General features: G+C 40.2%; 1 protein-coding gene across 1 annotated transcript in view; it reads left to right on the top strand.

Moving 5' to 3' along the window:
- SYTL2 (synaptotagmin like 2) overlaps window positions 1-13,331 on the top strand; it is a 175,991-nt gene that overhangs the window by 103,724 nt on the left and 58,936 nt on the right. The window contains exons 3-4 of the mRNA XM_036493463.2: window positions 10,283-10,434; window positions 12,491-12,626. Of these exons, the coding sequence (XP_036349356.2) occupies window positions 10,283-10,434; window positions 12,491-12,626 (288 nt within the window). The remainder of the gene's footprint in view (window positions 1-10,282; window positions 10,435-12,490; window positions 12,627-13,331) is intronic.

The following is a 13,331-nucleotide window of genomic DNA, read 5'->3' as shown; positions in this document are numbered from 1 at the left end:
AAAATTGAATCCATTTTTGTTGTTATGTCATGAACCAAATTAGAATTGTTTTAATTTCTAAATTTTTAAACAGAATATAAATGAAGAAACAGGTCACTTTTTTGCATACTTTCAGAAATGTTGGGATAGTTTTAAGCAACAAAATTGAAAGTATTTGATGACCATGCCAATTCATCATTTGGCTTGAATGCTGTAAACAGGAGTGGCAACTTTGACACACTATCCTTGTTGGTTGGAACCCAAATGTTCTATGCCAACATTTCTACCACTTTCACTTACCTTTGTGGTAGAAAGCACTAGGCCAGACTGCCAAAGCACTGGGCTTAGCCCAGGGCCTGCCTTTTATTGCCTGTGAAATCCTTGACTTTGAAAGTAGTAGAAGGCTTTCTGAATGTAAGCTAGTAGTAGTAACTTCGATTCCCTTCCCAGGAATTATTCAAAAGGACTATGAGTCATGCTATTATTTCCTGAGACACAAGCATCATACTAGTTGAACATGAATACTTTATAAAACAACTTGTTGAAATTCATGTCAAGCACTACAGAATGTCTGGTGTGGCTACTAATAGTATGTTTTATACAGGTGGTATTTAACAACTTCCAAAGAGTTAACATGCCCATTATTTCTTATGAGCTCACACATTCTTGTATAGTTGGAGGGCATATGGTATATAATTACCTCATCTGATTTATGAGGAAATTTGTTCTGAGGCAAGTCAGATGACTTGACCAGGACCACACAAATCTCAGGTGTCAGAAATGAGAATCCAAATCCTTATATCAGGTATTCATTGACTAACTCTACCTTGTCTCCCTGAGGAAGCAAAAGTAGACAGACAAACCTAGGACCTGCAATGGGAAAGGGAATTGATTGCTGTGGTGTGAGGGGAACACCACATTCTGTGATAGTGACGGGTGGTGGCCGTAGGTGGTAGATTATGTTCCCCCAAGTCACTTGCAATACTCTGTATACCATTCTCTATTCCCAGCAGGTGATGTGCCCAGTGGGTTTTCAGCAGACTGACTCTAATCAATTCACTGTTGCCCCTTGCTAGTATTCATTCTTTCACTCAGAGTTTATAAATCTCTTTCATGAATCTCACCCTTTTGTGTTATTCACAGCAATCTTGAGATTTGGCAAAGCCAGACAGTTACACCCATGTAGGAGTAAGTCAAGAGAGTGGCATGGAGAAAATATACTATTACTTGAGTCTTTCAGGATAAAGGGAAGTGGAAATTCCTATATGTTGTTGGTAGACAAGATGGGAAACCCTATAAAGAAAACACTAGAAGTGGTACTTTGTTGAGTCCTTCTGATCTCAGGATATGGAACTGAATATTGGGGAGCTACAAGAATCTTTGAGCACTTCCAGTTGTAAAGTGTCTATGGTCTGTACCTCTACTGACCAGCTAACTAAATTATGATGAGATTCACCCTCCATTCCTCTGTGTTTCTTGGGCCCTGTGAATTTCAGGCTGGTACATCTTCTTAGTACTTCTGTGATTGAGCAGAGGTACTTTCTTGTTCACTTGCATTGGTTAATAAAAATATACTGCAAACAATGCAATTCTACCAAGAACTGAGCCTTGTAAGGCTCACCTCATGTTTGTCCACCCTTTGGCATCACCAGTGTACAACCTGAGCACAACTGCTAGGAATTCCTTCACAATATTGTTTATGCAGTATTCTTCTTGTTGTTGTTTCTGAGGGTGCTCAGCAGTTGCAGATGTTGTTAATATTTTTTTTTGTTTTTGTGAATAAATGGTAGGAAATGGTCTAACATGGAGAAAATTCTAATGTAAGTCAAGCCCTTGAGATGGCCTTGAGGCTGTCCTGCTCCTGAGCCAGAGAAATGAGAACGCATTCTTTTGCCTCTGCGAAGATTGTGGGCTTTTGTTTATAAGTTCCTTGGCCGGCCCTCAGCTGTTTGCCTCTTCCATCAGAGCAGTGGTCTGACAGATCTAGAAAAGTTTTTTGGCCCATTTTATGGATAAAGAAGGTAAAACCCAGAGAAAGAAAATGATTGCCTGGGGGCATGCAGTTTTGTGCCAAAACCATGATAAGAAAACCTCCTGGTCCAGCGCTTTTGCTCTGGTGCAGCTTGTGCATTGCTGCTGTTTGAGAAAATAATGGTAAGAATTTGATCATGACATAGCTAAAGTACTTGCCTGCAAAGATCTTAGAGTGAAAACTGACCTGGGCTTGAATCTCCCCAGTGCTAATCATTTGTGGTCAGTTGGGAATGTTGCCTCTCTGAGCTTCAACCTGAAGAGTGAGAATAACCATAATGTCAAACGCAAAGGATTAAAGTCAGAATTATGACAAATAATTGCTAGTGTTTTGGGCACTTAATAGGTGATGGCTATATTTTTAATTCAGAAAAGTTTCATTTTTTTTAACTGATACATCGGAAATTTACGTGCTTATGAGGTGCAATTGAGGTTTCAATGCATGTATGCTTTTCATTTCATTATTTGTATAAACTTACACAAATGAGAGGAAATATATGATATTTGTCTTTCTGTATCTGGCTTGTTTCACTTAGCATAATGATCTCAAGATCCAGATGATGGCTGTATTTTAACTCCCCTATCATTACTCCATCTAAAAACAGAAGGCTATGGTTAGTAGCCTGATTTCTTAGGAGGAAATTGCTTTTAAAATTGACTACCTGTATGTACCAAAAACTACTGTTAACACTGAGAAAAGAGTTCTAGGATGACTGAGAACATGATCCTAACTTTGAAGGGATTTACCATCTAATGGCCTCAGTCCATTTAATGGATTATCTGTTCCAATTTTTTTTTAAATCCCGATTTTGTTTCTCTAACATGGGTTTCCAGTAGTCCAAGCCTCCTAGTTTGCAGGTGGCTTAGAAACACAAACTATGTGATTATGATATTAGTGTTGGGCTAACCAAAGCACTATTACAAAGGCATAACTTTCCACTAATATCCAGACTGTTCCCTCAAATTCTAGTTGCTTATGGACTTTAGAGTATGGCCCTCTGGTAACCATGAGGATATCCATAAGGAATCTGTATTGCCCACAAGACATTACACTACTTTGGAGTCCTTTTCAGGATGGCCTTGGTGAGATTTGGCATTTCCTGACATACACAGTGCTTTGAATTGTTCACAGCCAGGCTACTTCAAGACACTTTGCAGATGATTTAATTTATATGTTAGTGATGGATAAGAAAACTGAGTGTTTTACAAGTAATGGGTCCAATTCTTAAAGCACTCAAGCATAATAAATGCTAAAACATGGACTCAATCCCAAGGGAATATCTGCTCTACTGTTTCTTTTTTTTTTTTTTTTTTTTTTGGTATTATCTTTTTTTTTTTTTAAGAATTTTTTTTTTTAAATTTTATTTTAAATTCATTTGCTCTACTGTTTCTGAGGCACAGTGAGAAGATAACAGTTCCAGATCACTGTTGCCGCAGCACAAGTGTCCTTCTTGCTGCCTCTCTGCCTGTAGCCATAAGTGCTGGATCTAATTATTACTACAGACCACTTTTTTCTGCTTCTTTTAACTCCCAGGTAAGGATTTTTCACAAAATAGCAGAAGACCAGACATCAGGGTGATGGATTTTTTTTTTTCAGTATCCCAGCCCTGTTCTTTCTCTCCTCTCCTCTCCTCTCCTCTCCTCTCCTCTCCGCTCCGCTCCGCTCCTCTCCTCTTCTCTCTCTCTCTCATTCTCTCTCTCTCTCACACACACACCATGCACCCCTCTCCCTCCCACCCTGCCCTCCCTTACAAGGAAATACCACTATACACACATGTGTAATTTTAGTCTTTTATGGTTTGAAAATTACCCACTCTTGGGGTGGTATTTCCTGTGCTATGTGTCACACTGCCAGCAGGAAATGGCTGCACATGTCTGTCTGTATACCAGCAGTAGATCCATTGCCTACCCCCTTATAGACACTTTAGAAGTAGATGCCAGCTCAACCACCACCACATCTTAGGATTCTTAGCTGCCTTCTTATGAGCTAATTCCTTTCAAATGCAGGCAGTTGGCCTCTGCTGCTGGTTTCTGTCACAGCAAAGGGGCATGGAACTGACACACATCTCAGCACTGCCACTGTGCATGGAGCTTCACATGCTCGTACCTCTTTCATCCTCAGAACAGTGTAGTCATGCCCACACAGCAGATGAAGGAATAGTGTGGAAGAGACCAGGTGCCCTGTGGGACTGAAGTCTTGCTGAGCCAACTCTAGAGCACCACTTGCTACACACTCTGTTGCCTCTCAGCACACTGCTGGGATTGATGATGTGTCCATAATACTGGAAACATGTGTTGCTCCTGGTTTTCCCCTAGAAAGAGCATTTGCAGTTTATTTGGTTTTCATGGATGTTGGTTTTCAGGTTCTCCCTCAGAGGCTAAGTCATTTGATAGGAAGAGTGAGACGTGATAGGCATCTGAGCAACTGAAATCATGCTTGTTGCTGTGTCAGAACAGGCTAGTGGAAGGAACTGTGTGACCGGGGGCAGACCTCTTACCTTCTTAGGACTGTAATCACGGTATTCAGAAAGTGAGGTCATTTGAATTGTACAAGGTCCCTTCTATCTCTCATTCATATATCTAAGAATATGTTCAAATCATAATCTCCAAATCTTGCTCAGAATGTAGTGATGAGTTAAAAGAATAAAAGGACTGGATAAGGAATCAAGCAAACTTTCAAGCCACCTTGTTATCCACAGTTGACTAGAAAACATCAACCAGACCCTATCTGTGATGTTAACCCTTTGATCATACTGAATTACTGGAAGCTGGAGTGTGCATATGGGCATACAGGGATAAAAGGTGATAGGTTGAGGGAATCCCTGCTTTTCTGACTTGGCTCTTAATAGCTCATATTCTATACTGAAAGGAGTTGGCCTTGGCTGCTGGGGATTAAGTAAATATTGGGAGGTACAATTCCCAGCCTATTTCTGGTACATGATAGGTACAGTTCTGGCACACGAATGAATAAGTAACCAAGCAAGGTTTTGCTATAACCTCTAACATACAAAAAGATAAAATTGCTTTTATGTGACTATGTTTTATGTACATCATGAGGAAATTATAAGGACTAAGTAATGGGATTCATGTTAAAGGTTAAGTGGTCCATTGTGAAGAGGATACCATTAAGTGTTAGCAGAGAAAATGGAGGATGAATGGGAACATGATCGAGAAGTTCTGCATGATGAAGAATGACCAGGAGGGTTGGCAGGACCATGGGATAAGTGCTCATTTTCTGCCTTCACCTCTGCCTATTGGCTCATAGATATTCCCTGAGCAGCTTTTCTGTACTCAGCTCTCTGGTGCAGTGTGCATGCATGGGGAGAATAGCAAAGAATAAAAAATGTAAGTCATAAGACATCTACCCTTTACCCTTTACCCACTTTAGCTAGATGACACAATATTTAGAAGATCAAATGCTAATTTGGTTGATGTGGTCAGATTTGAGGAAAAATGAAAGATCAACACAGCCTGGTAGAAGAGAAGATTTTAATGACATCACTAGATAGTAGGATAATTTTTATAATTTATTTTTAAATTTTTTTTAAGTAGGATTGTTTTTAAACAATCCACATCTTTGCAAAAATTTGGACTTTGATGTTACTCCTGAATTTACAAAATTTTATAGGTAAAATAGAAAAATAAATTGAAGATTAAAGCAAGCAGTGATAAATATGTTGGAAAAGGTATAGATGACAATTATTAAATCCAAAAGAACTTCCTGCTCTTTTTCAAACAAATGAGCCAGGCACCCTTTCCTTATCACAACAGTTGTGAGTCTTTACAGGGGCTGTAAGTGTGAATCTGACTCACAGCCTGTGTTTGTGGTCTGTTGGTCAGGGACTTGGGGGAATGCTTTACTTATTTGTTCATTTTACAGTTCCATAGGCTCAGGGATTTCTCCTTCTACTCTTCCTCTCCCACTGATTTTCAGCTATACTATTACAATAGTATAGTCCTTCAGCAACAGTCACAAGTCCATCATTCTGCTGTTTAAGTGTGTCATGACCTTGTAGATATACGCAATGGTAGAAAGTCCAACATCTGCAAGATTATTTTTAAAAGGAGCAGATCAAGAACCCTATGAAGAGGCTTTTTAGCTGGCAATAAGAACAATCTCATGGAGATGTGCTTCGCTATGAGGCTTTCTGGTCTCCTGCAACAAAAGTGTTGATGAACACTGTATTTTATGATGCTTTTTCCTATACTGACAAGAGAGGAGCAAGTCCTGCACCAGCAGGATAAGACCTGGCCATGGCCATGGGGTATGGCTCACTTACCCTCAGCAATGACAGGATCTTCTTTATCTCTTGCGCCACTCAGACATGGCTGACTGCTGAGCATTTATTTATTCATTGATTTATTCATTCAAGAAACAGTTATTGGGTATCTGCTCTGTGCCAGGCTCTAGGTCAGTTGTTGGCATTATAAAGATGATTAAAATATAATCCCCACCTTCGAGGAATTTGCGGAGTCCACAGATTAGTGGATGAAACAAATGTGTAAATAGATCACTGGAACATGGTGTGATATGTTCTAAAGTGGATGTGCTATGGGAGCTTAGAAAAGGGTGAAAGAGCTGCCCTCATAAAGTATGAAGGTTGGGGAATGGCATGTTGGACAGAGAAGCCTGGGAACATATCCCAAGGAACTTGGCATTTATTGGCTTCTCACCAAGATCCAAATACTGTTAAAGACTTTCAGGTAAACACCTCCATTAATCATCTCAGAAGTTCTACAAGGTAGGTTTTACTTCTCCCTGTCTTTGCAAACAAGGATTCTGAAGCTTGGAGGAGTTCTGTTACCAGCCCCAAGTCACCTCCAGGAAGGTTGAAAACTGGGATGTGCAAATGGCTAACAGACATATGAAAAGATGCTCAGGCTCTCTAGCCTCAAGAGAGATACAAATGAAAACCACGTTGAGGTATCATCTAACTCCAGTGAGACTGGCCCACTTTCAGAATTCAACTAACAACATCTGCTGGCGTAGATGTGGGGAGAAAGGCATCCTCCTTCACTTCTGGTCGGAGTGTAGGCTAGTATAACCACTTTGGAAATCAGTATGGAGAGTGCTTGGAAAATTGCAAATTAACAAGCCCCTCTCCTGCTCCTAGGAATATACCCAATAGAAGTGAAATCTACATGTGAGAAGGGGATCTGTAATCCTATATTTGCAGCAGCACAATCTATAATAGCAAAGACATGGAAACAATCCAGATGTGTGTCCAAGGAAGAGTACTTAAAGAAACTGGAATATTACTCAGCTATTAAGAAGAGCTATTAAGAAGAATGAAATTATTCTATTTACAACCAGGTGGTCCCAACTAGAAACGATTATGTTCAGTGAAATGGGTCAATCACAAAAGAACAAATACCATATATTCTCTCTCATATAAGGAAACCAACATGGAAAAAGTAACTCCACTACTCCAATCCATACTGTTTTTTGATTGTTTGCTTTTTTGGCTGTATCCCATGTGTTTTGATGTATTTTATTTCAGTTTGATTCATTCCAAATAATCTCTTTTCTCTAGTGAAATTCTTCACAGGCTCATGAATTATACGATAGCATCATTTTTCCCAAGAGACTTCTGTGTTTGCTTTTTGTCACTTATGTATTGGTTACTCAGTGGCGCTTTTTTTTATGATACTGTAATTTGTTGTTGATGTTCATGTTATTGTTGTTGTGACTGTTCTAACTCATACCACTTATTGACCTTGTCTTATGGCTTCTCACTTACAGTAATGTATAGTGATGGAGTACTGGGGTCTATCATATACAGACATGGAGGTATAATGGAACATGCATCCCTGCATCCAGATGAAAGATGGAATCCCAATGAAACTGTTGGACATATGTAGCCAATGGGATGCTGGACCGACTGACATTGTCTGTACCATCAGTGTCGGGGTACACTTAAACAAGAGACTGATAGAATTATGATTCCTTATCAAGGACTACACTATTGTAACAAAATGGGAAAAATCTGACAGGAAGTGGGAGTTTGGGGGGAATCCCAGCCTACACAAAATTGTACCACACAATTCAAAATTCAAAATGAAATATTTTTTAAAAAAACTGGGATGTAGGGCCCAGCGACATGGCCTAGTGGCCAAAGTCCTCGCCTTGAACGCCCCGGGATCCCATATGGGCGCCGGTTCTAATCCCGGCAGCTCCACTTCCCATCCAGCTCCCTGCTTGTGGCCTGGGAAAGCAGTTGAGGATGGCCCAAGGCTTTGGGACCCTGTACCCATGTGGGAGACCCGGAAGAGGTTCCAGGTTCCCGGCTTTGGATCGGCGCACACCGGCCGTTGCAGCTCACTTGGGAAATGAATCATCGGACGGAAGATCTTCCTCTCTGTCTCTCCTCCTCTCTGTATATCCGGCTTTCCAATAATAATAAAATATTTTAAAAAACAAAAAACAAAACAAAAAAACTGGGATGTGGACCTAATGCTGGGAGACTTCCAAGTCCATTGTCTTTCTGTCACACATTCCTGCCCGTGTTCTAGAGAAACTATAAAAGAGCAGTTGGAGAAAAATAGGAAGTTAAATGTGCTGACAAATAATACCACATGGGAGTAAGTGTTAGAAAATAAATCTGAAGTCAGGTGAGGAGGGGCCTGATCTGATAACCCTTCAGTCTGAAAGCACTGAATAAATGCTCTTTTCCAAAACTAAGAAATGATGTAATGAATATAGGCCCTATCCCCAGATACTTATTGTGTGACCAGGGGAAGGTGGAAATACTGTTCTCTTCTGGAATTAAACATAAGCTTTGTCCTTCTGAGAAGTGAAAGCAAAACAATATGAGCAGGCCAGCAGGACTGCTTGTTCTGTTTAAAAAGCTTAGGCAATGAGAAAAAGATTTGAAACATTTAGTAAGAACTGTGAAATGTGACATTGTCCCTATCTGAATTTGGAGATGGACATTCATGAAAATGTGCACCCAGGGGTTGTGACTGGGCATATTTGGGATAGGGTCACATTTTCCTAGTTTATTGAGAGAGGAAAGGAAGTTCTGGAAGTTAGTTTACTCTTGGTGGAAGGACACTCTCCAAGCATGCTTGGGAGACGTGAGACATCCTGGCCAGACCTGAGATGACTGTTTGCTAACTCCTTTCACTCATCCCTCCATATTTCCTGTCTGCTGTGTATGCCTGTGCATAGTCCTCACAGCCCTGCTACTGCCTTAGCCTGTTTGCCTTCTCTGGCTAAAACACTTAGATTTTCTCCCTTAGAAAGTGTGCATGTTAGCTTAAATGACAATTATAAGATTCCCCTGGGATTTATGAAGGACATTATCTTCTGTGAGTTAAAAGTTTCTTTAAGGTTGTCATTTCATACTGTTCTAAGTACATCTCTATAAGTAAGAATGATTTTGTGAGTTTCATTTGACAGTTTTAAGTACTTCTCTGTGAATTAGAAGAGACAGATTTTGTGAGATATTCAGAGATGCTGAGGCTGAAATGCATGTCAATCAGAACAATATTTTTCCAGCCAGTGCAAATTGGGGAAGCTGCATGAGGGCAGTATTTGGTTTGTTATTTAGGTCTTAATTTTGCCATTGAGCATGAAAAGACTGTAAAATTCTTAATAGTAGTATCTGCACAAATGGAACTTCCGTGCACATCCCATCTTCTTATAATCTTCCGATTCCAACCTATCTTTTCTGTGTGCATTTCCTTTGATACCAGGGACATCATGTTTCCTTCCCTCATAGTTTTCCAGAAAAGGCTCTGACAAACTCATGTCTCCAACTTGGAAAGTCCTGATGAACTGATAACTACCCCACTGGTTATTTAGTGTTTACTAGGCACTGGGCATATGCTGCAGAGGCGTGTTTATATGCATTACTTTATTTAATCCTTTGCCATCCAGACTTGGATCATTATGATTAATCCCCTTTTACAGAAAAAGAGACCAAGACTTACAGCAGTTTATTGTGTAATCCCTTCGTGCAATATTTGCCTTTGAAAAGTGGGCACAGAAGACTAAAGTCAAGATACATCTGCTTTTGAGAAATTTCAAGTATCATCTGGGCACTATGCATTAAATATTTGAATTTTTTTAAGTGTGTTGGCTTTGACTTCTCTCACTTTCAGTCAAAGGGAATATAGATTTGTTTATCCTCTGGGAGGTTTGTGGGGTCTTCTAAGGCCTTAGAGCTTCATTTTGGCTGTATGTTTATAAATTTCTTAAGACAGTGTCACAATGAGCTCATTTATTTATCGTGGTTCTCAGCAAAGCAAAACTCTTCTCCTTTTGTAGACATTTGCCTGAAAAAATTAAGGATGATCAACAACTAAAGAATATGAGTGGCCAATGGTTTTACGAAGCCAAGGCAAAAAGACACAGAGACAAAATCCATGGTGCAGATCTCATTAGAGCATCCATGAGAAAGAAGAGGCTCCAGGCAGCAGGTGAGTTGACTTGGTCACTGTTCTTAACACCAGCACTCATGTAGGAAGAAAGAATTGGGAGAAGGGATGAGTGTCACAGTCATTACAGAAATCATTTGGATATATATTCTAGCTCAATGTCACTCTGTTCTGGATTCCAACAAATTGAGGACAGGACTATGTACTTCACAGAGGAGTAGAGAAAAATGCAAAATTCAGTGGGTGCCATGAATAGTTACAGTAGCATAGATAGTTGGGATTTGTAAGGAATCTACCACCTCTTCCTTGGCTTTTAATTTTGACGATTCATAACCTGCTAAGAAAGGTAAAGAATTTAGGCAAAGAGGTCAGCTTTCCTGTGCAATCTATATATTGAAAGGCAGATTTTCTAGAGAAAGGAGAGACAGATAAAGGTCTGCCATCTACTGGTTCACTCCCTGAATGGTCACAATGGCCAGAGCTGAGCTGATGTGAAGCCAGGAGCCAAGAGATTCTTCCAGGTGTCCCATGTGTATGCAGGGTCTCGAGGACCTGAGACATCCTCCATTGCCTTCTCAGGCCATAATTGTGGAACTGTGTGAGAAGTTGAGCAGCTTGGATACAAACCAGGGCCCATGAGGGGTACTGGCATCACAGATAGGATTAGCCTGTTGTGCTGCTACAACTCCTCTTCCCCCCTATACAATGATATTAATATTTGGCATTGTTTCAGTTAAACAAAGACATTACTTAGAGGACTATAAGGGAAATATTTTTAGGGCTTCTTAAGTATTTTAAGAGTTCATCCAACATTTACTCACACCTCCTATTTAGTTTCTGGATTAGTTGATGAAATCGCCTGTCTAGATCTGGCCTGTATTCAATAAAAGCAAATAACTATCAGGCATTAAAGTGTGGTAGACATTTACTCTGTATGATTTCTAGTTGTCGTAGAAATGCCATTAGGTGGGTGTGATTTTCCTTATTCTGTACGTGGATTATGTAAAACTTAGAGAAGTAACTTGCCTGAGAAGCGTATAATTGGCAAACGACAGAGCTGGATTTCAAAGTGTCACTTACTGCCACTCACATTGCCAATAAAAATTGCTTAGGATGCAAGCACTCTTGCTTTTCAAATGCACTCAGACCTTCAGAAATCTTGAGGGGGTACTTGTTTGTACTATGGACTCTGTTTTGCCACTGAGGTGAGGAAATAACTTGTGTGTAAAAGGACCTGTAGTGGATACAACCCTTGGTGTATTTGGAAATTGGGAACCCTAGTATTGTCCTATCTTCTTAACACTGATGAAAGTATTTTTGGCACTTTACTGGCTACCTATATGGCTTTGGGCAGGTTTCTCCAATTCTTTGATTCTCAGTTACCAAATATATAAACTTGAATCTCCCACCCCATGGAATAATGCATGCAAAGACCTCAGACCAGTGCTTGGGAGCTAATTATCATTCAGTTGATGCTGAATATGTGAGAAGTTCAGGTAAAGAAAAGTCTCAGGTGTCCATAGACAAAGCATTGTTCTCTGATGAGGTAGCACAGAGGGGACTCTAGCATCTGAATATCATCTGACATCTGAATATCAAGGAGTATGCAGGATTTGAATGTGTATGTTGTGGGGATGTGGAGAGAGACATCCTGGAACCTTTTGTGTCCCTTTGAATTCCAGAGCAAACCCTGTGTTGGGCACATTGTCTGTGTTTAGTAGATTTTTATTAAACATGGTGCTTCTGTTCCGATGAGAATGTCCTATCCTGGTTATGCACGTTCAGTCCCAATCTGAATTCAGGTCAGGTTAACCTAGAGGCAGACTGAATTGTGCTTTAGTTGATTCTGGAGTAACCTGTACTTGTAAGGACACTCCTGCACTCTCCACAGACTCAGCTTGGGAGAAAAATAATGTTGTGGGGTTCTGCTAATTGCTGTCATAGATGTGGTTCTTATCTCAAGTATTTAGACTCAGTGGTGATCGTGGCATTCAGAAGGCCTAGGGTCCAGATTTAAGCCTTCAATGATAGAGGCCAGAAGGGTGATAATCATGAAGGTGAGAGGTAACGCTCCTGTGTCTATCATTTCCTGTTTCAGCTGAGCAGAGTAAGAATGGAACAAGGGGGGAAAAGGAAAGCTGGGTGAATAATGTCAACAAAGATGCTTTGCTTCCCCCAGAACCAGCTGGTATTATAGAACAGCAAGAAGAGGATGTGACACCAGTGTGGCCAAGGTAAGGGAGAGCAATTGCATGTGGTTTTGGCGCTGGGTGTGTTGTACACACAGAATGGCAAGCTATGAGAAAAAGTGCCTGATTGGTGTTACAGACAAAGGGAAGTGTTGAAACAATCTGGGATGAGCTGTTAATTGATACTGTGACGTTGGACTCTTATTTTCTCAGGTTCAAAAGGGAAATAATATTAGTCATAGGAGTTCTAAGAATTTATTTGCCTGGTAAATGTAGAATTCTTAAAATAGTCCAAAAACTCATAACAAAAGCTCAATAGGAAAAGTCTGAAAAACACACAGATATTTTATGAAATCCAAGAAAGGGTGTGAGAAACACTAATCTTTTCCCAATTACCAGGGTCTTATAGTCTCTCTAGTGGAGTAAAGGCCTTCCTTTCCTAAAGAAAGATAAAACGTGAAATAGTAGAGACACTGAGAGAAACAACAGTTGTCTAGATTTACCAGGGAGCTAAAAGCAGCTCGTTAGAGCCAGATATGATGGGCATGAAGCATGAGGGTACTGATCAGCTGAGGCAAGAAGGAGTAAGACTTGGAGGGGGATCAGAGACTACCATAGCTCATTACACATTTTTATCTGCATTTGTTTTTTAATACATTTTATTACTATTATTATTGTTTTATAGTACAGTTTCATATTCCCTTATCCCCTCCCCAGTTCCCTCCCCCCCAGTTCCTCTATATCATTACT

This window comes from Ochotona princeps, chromosome 4 (genome assembly GCF_030435755.1).
Source record: "Ochotona princeps isolate mOchPri1 chromosome 4, mOchPri1.hap1, whole genome shotgun sequence".
In the NCBI taxonomy this organism is placed as follows: domain Eukaryota; kingdom Metazoa; phylum Chordata; class Mammalia; order Lagomorpha; family Ochotonidae; genus Ochotona; species Ochotona princeps.
Note: the sequence above shows the minus strand (reverse complement) of the source record. Positions and strands in the feature narration are given on the sequence as shown.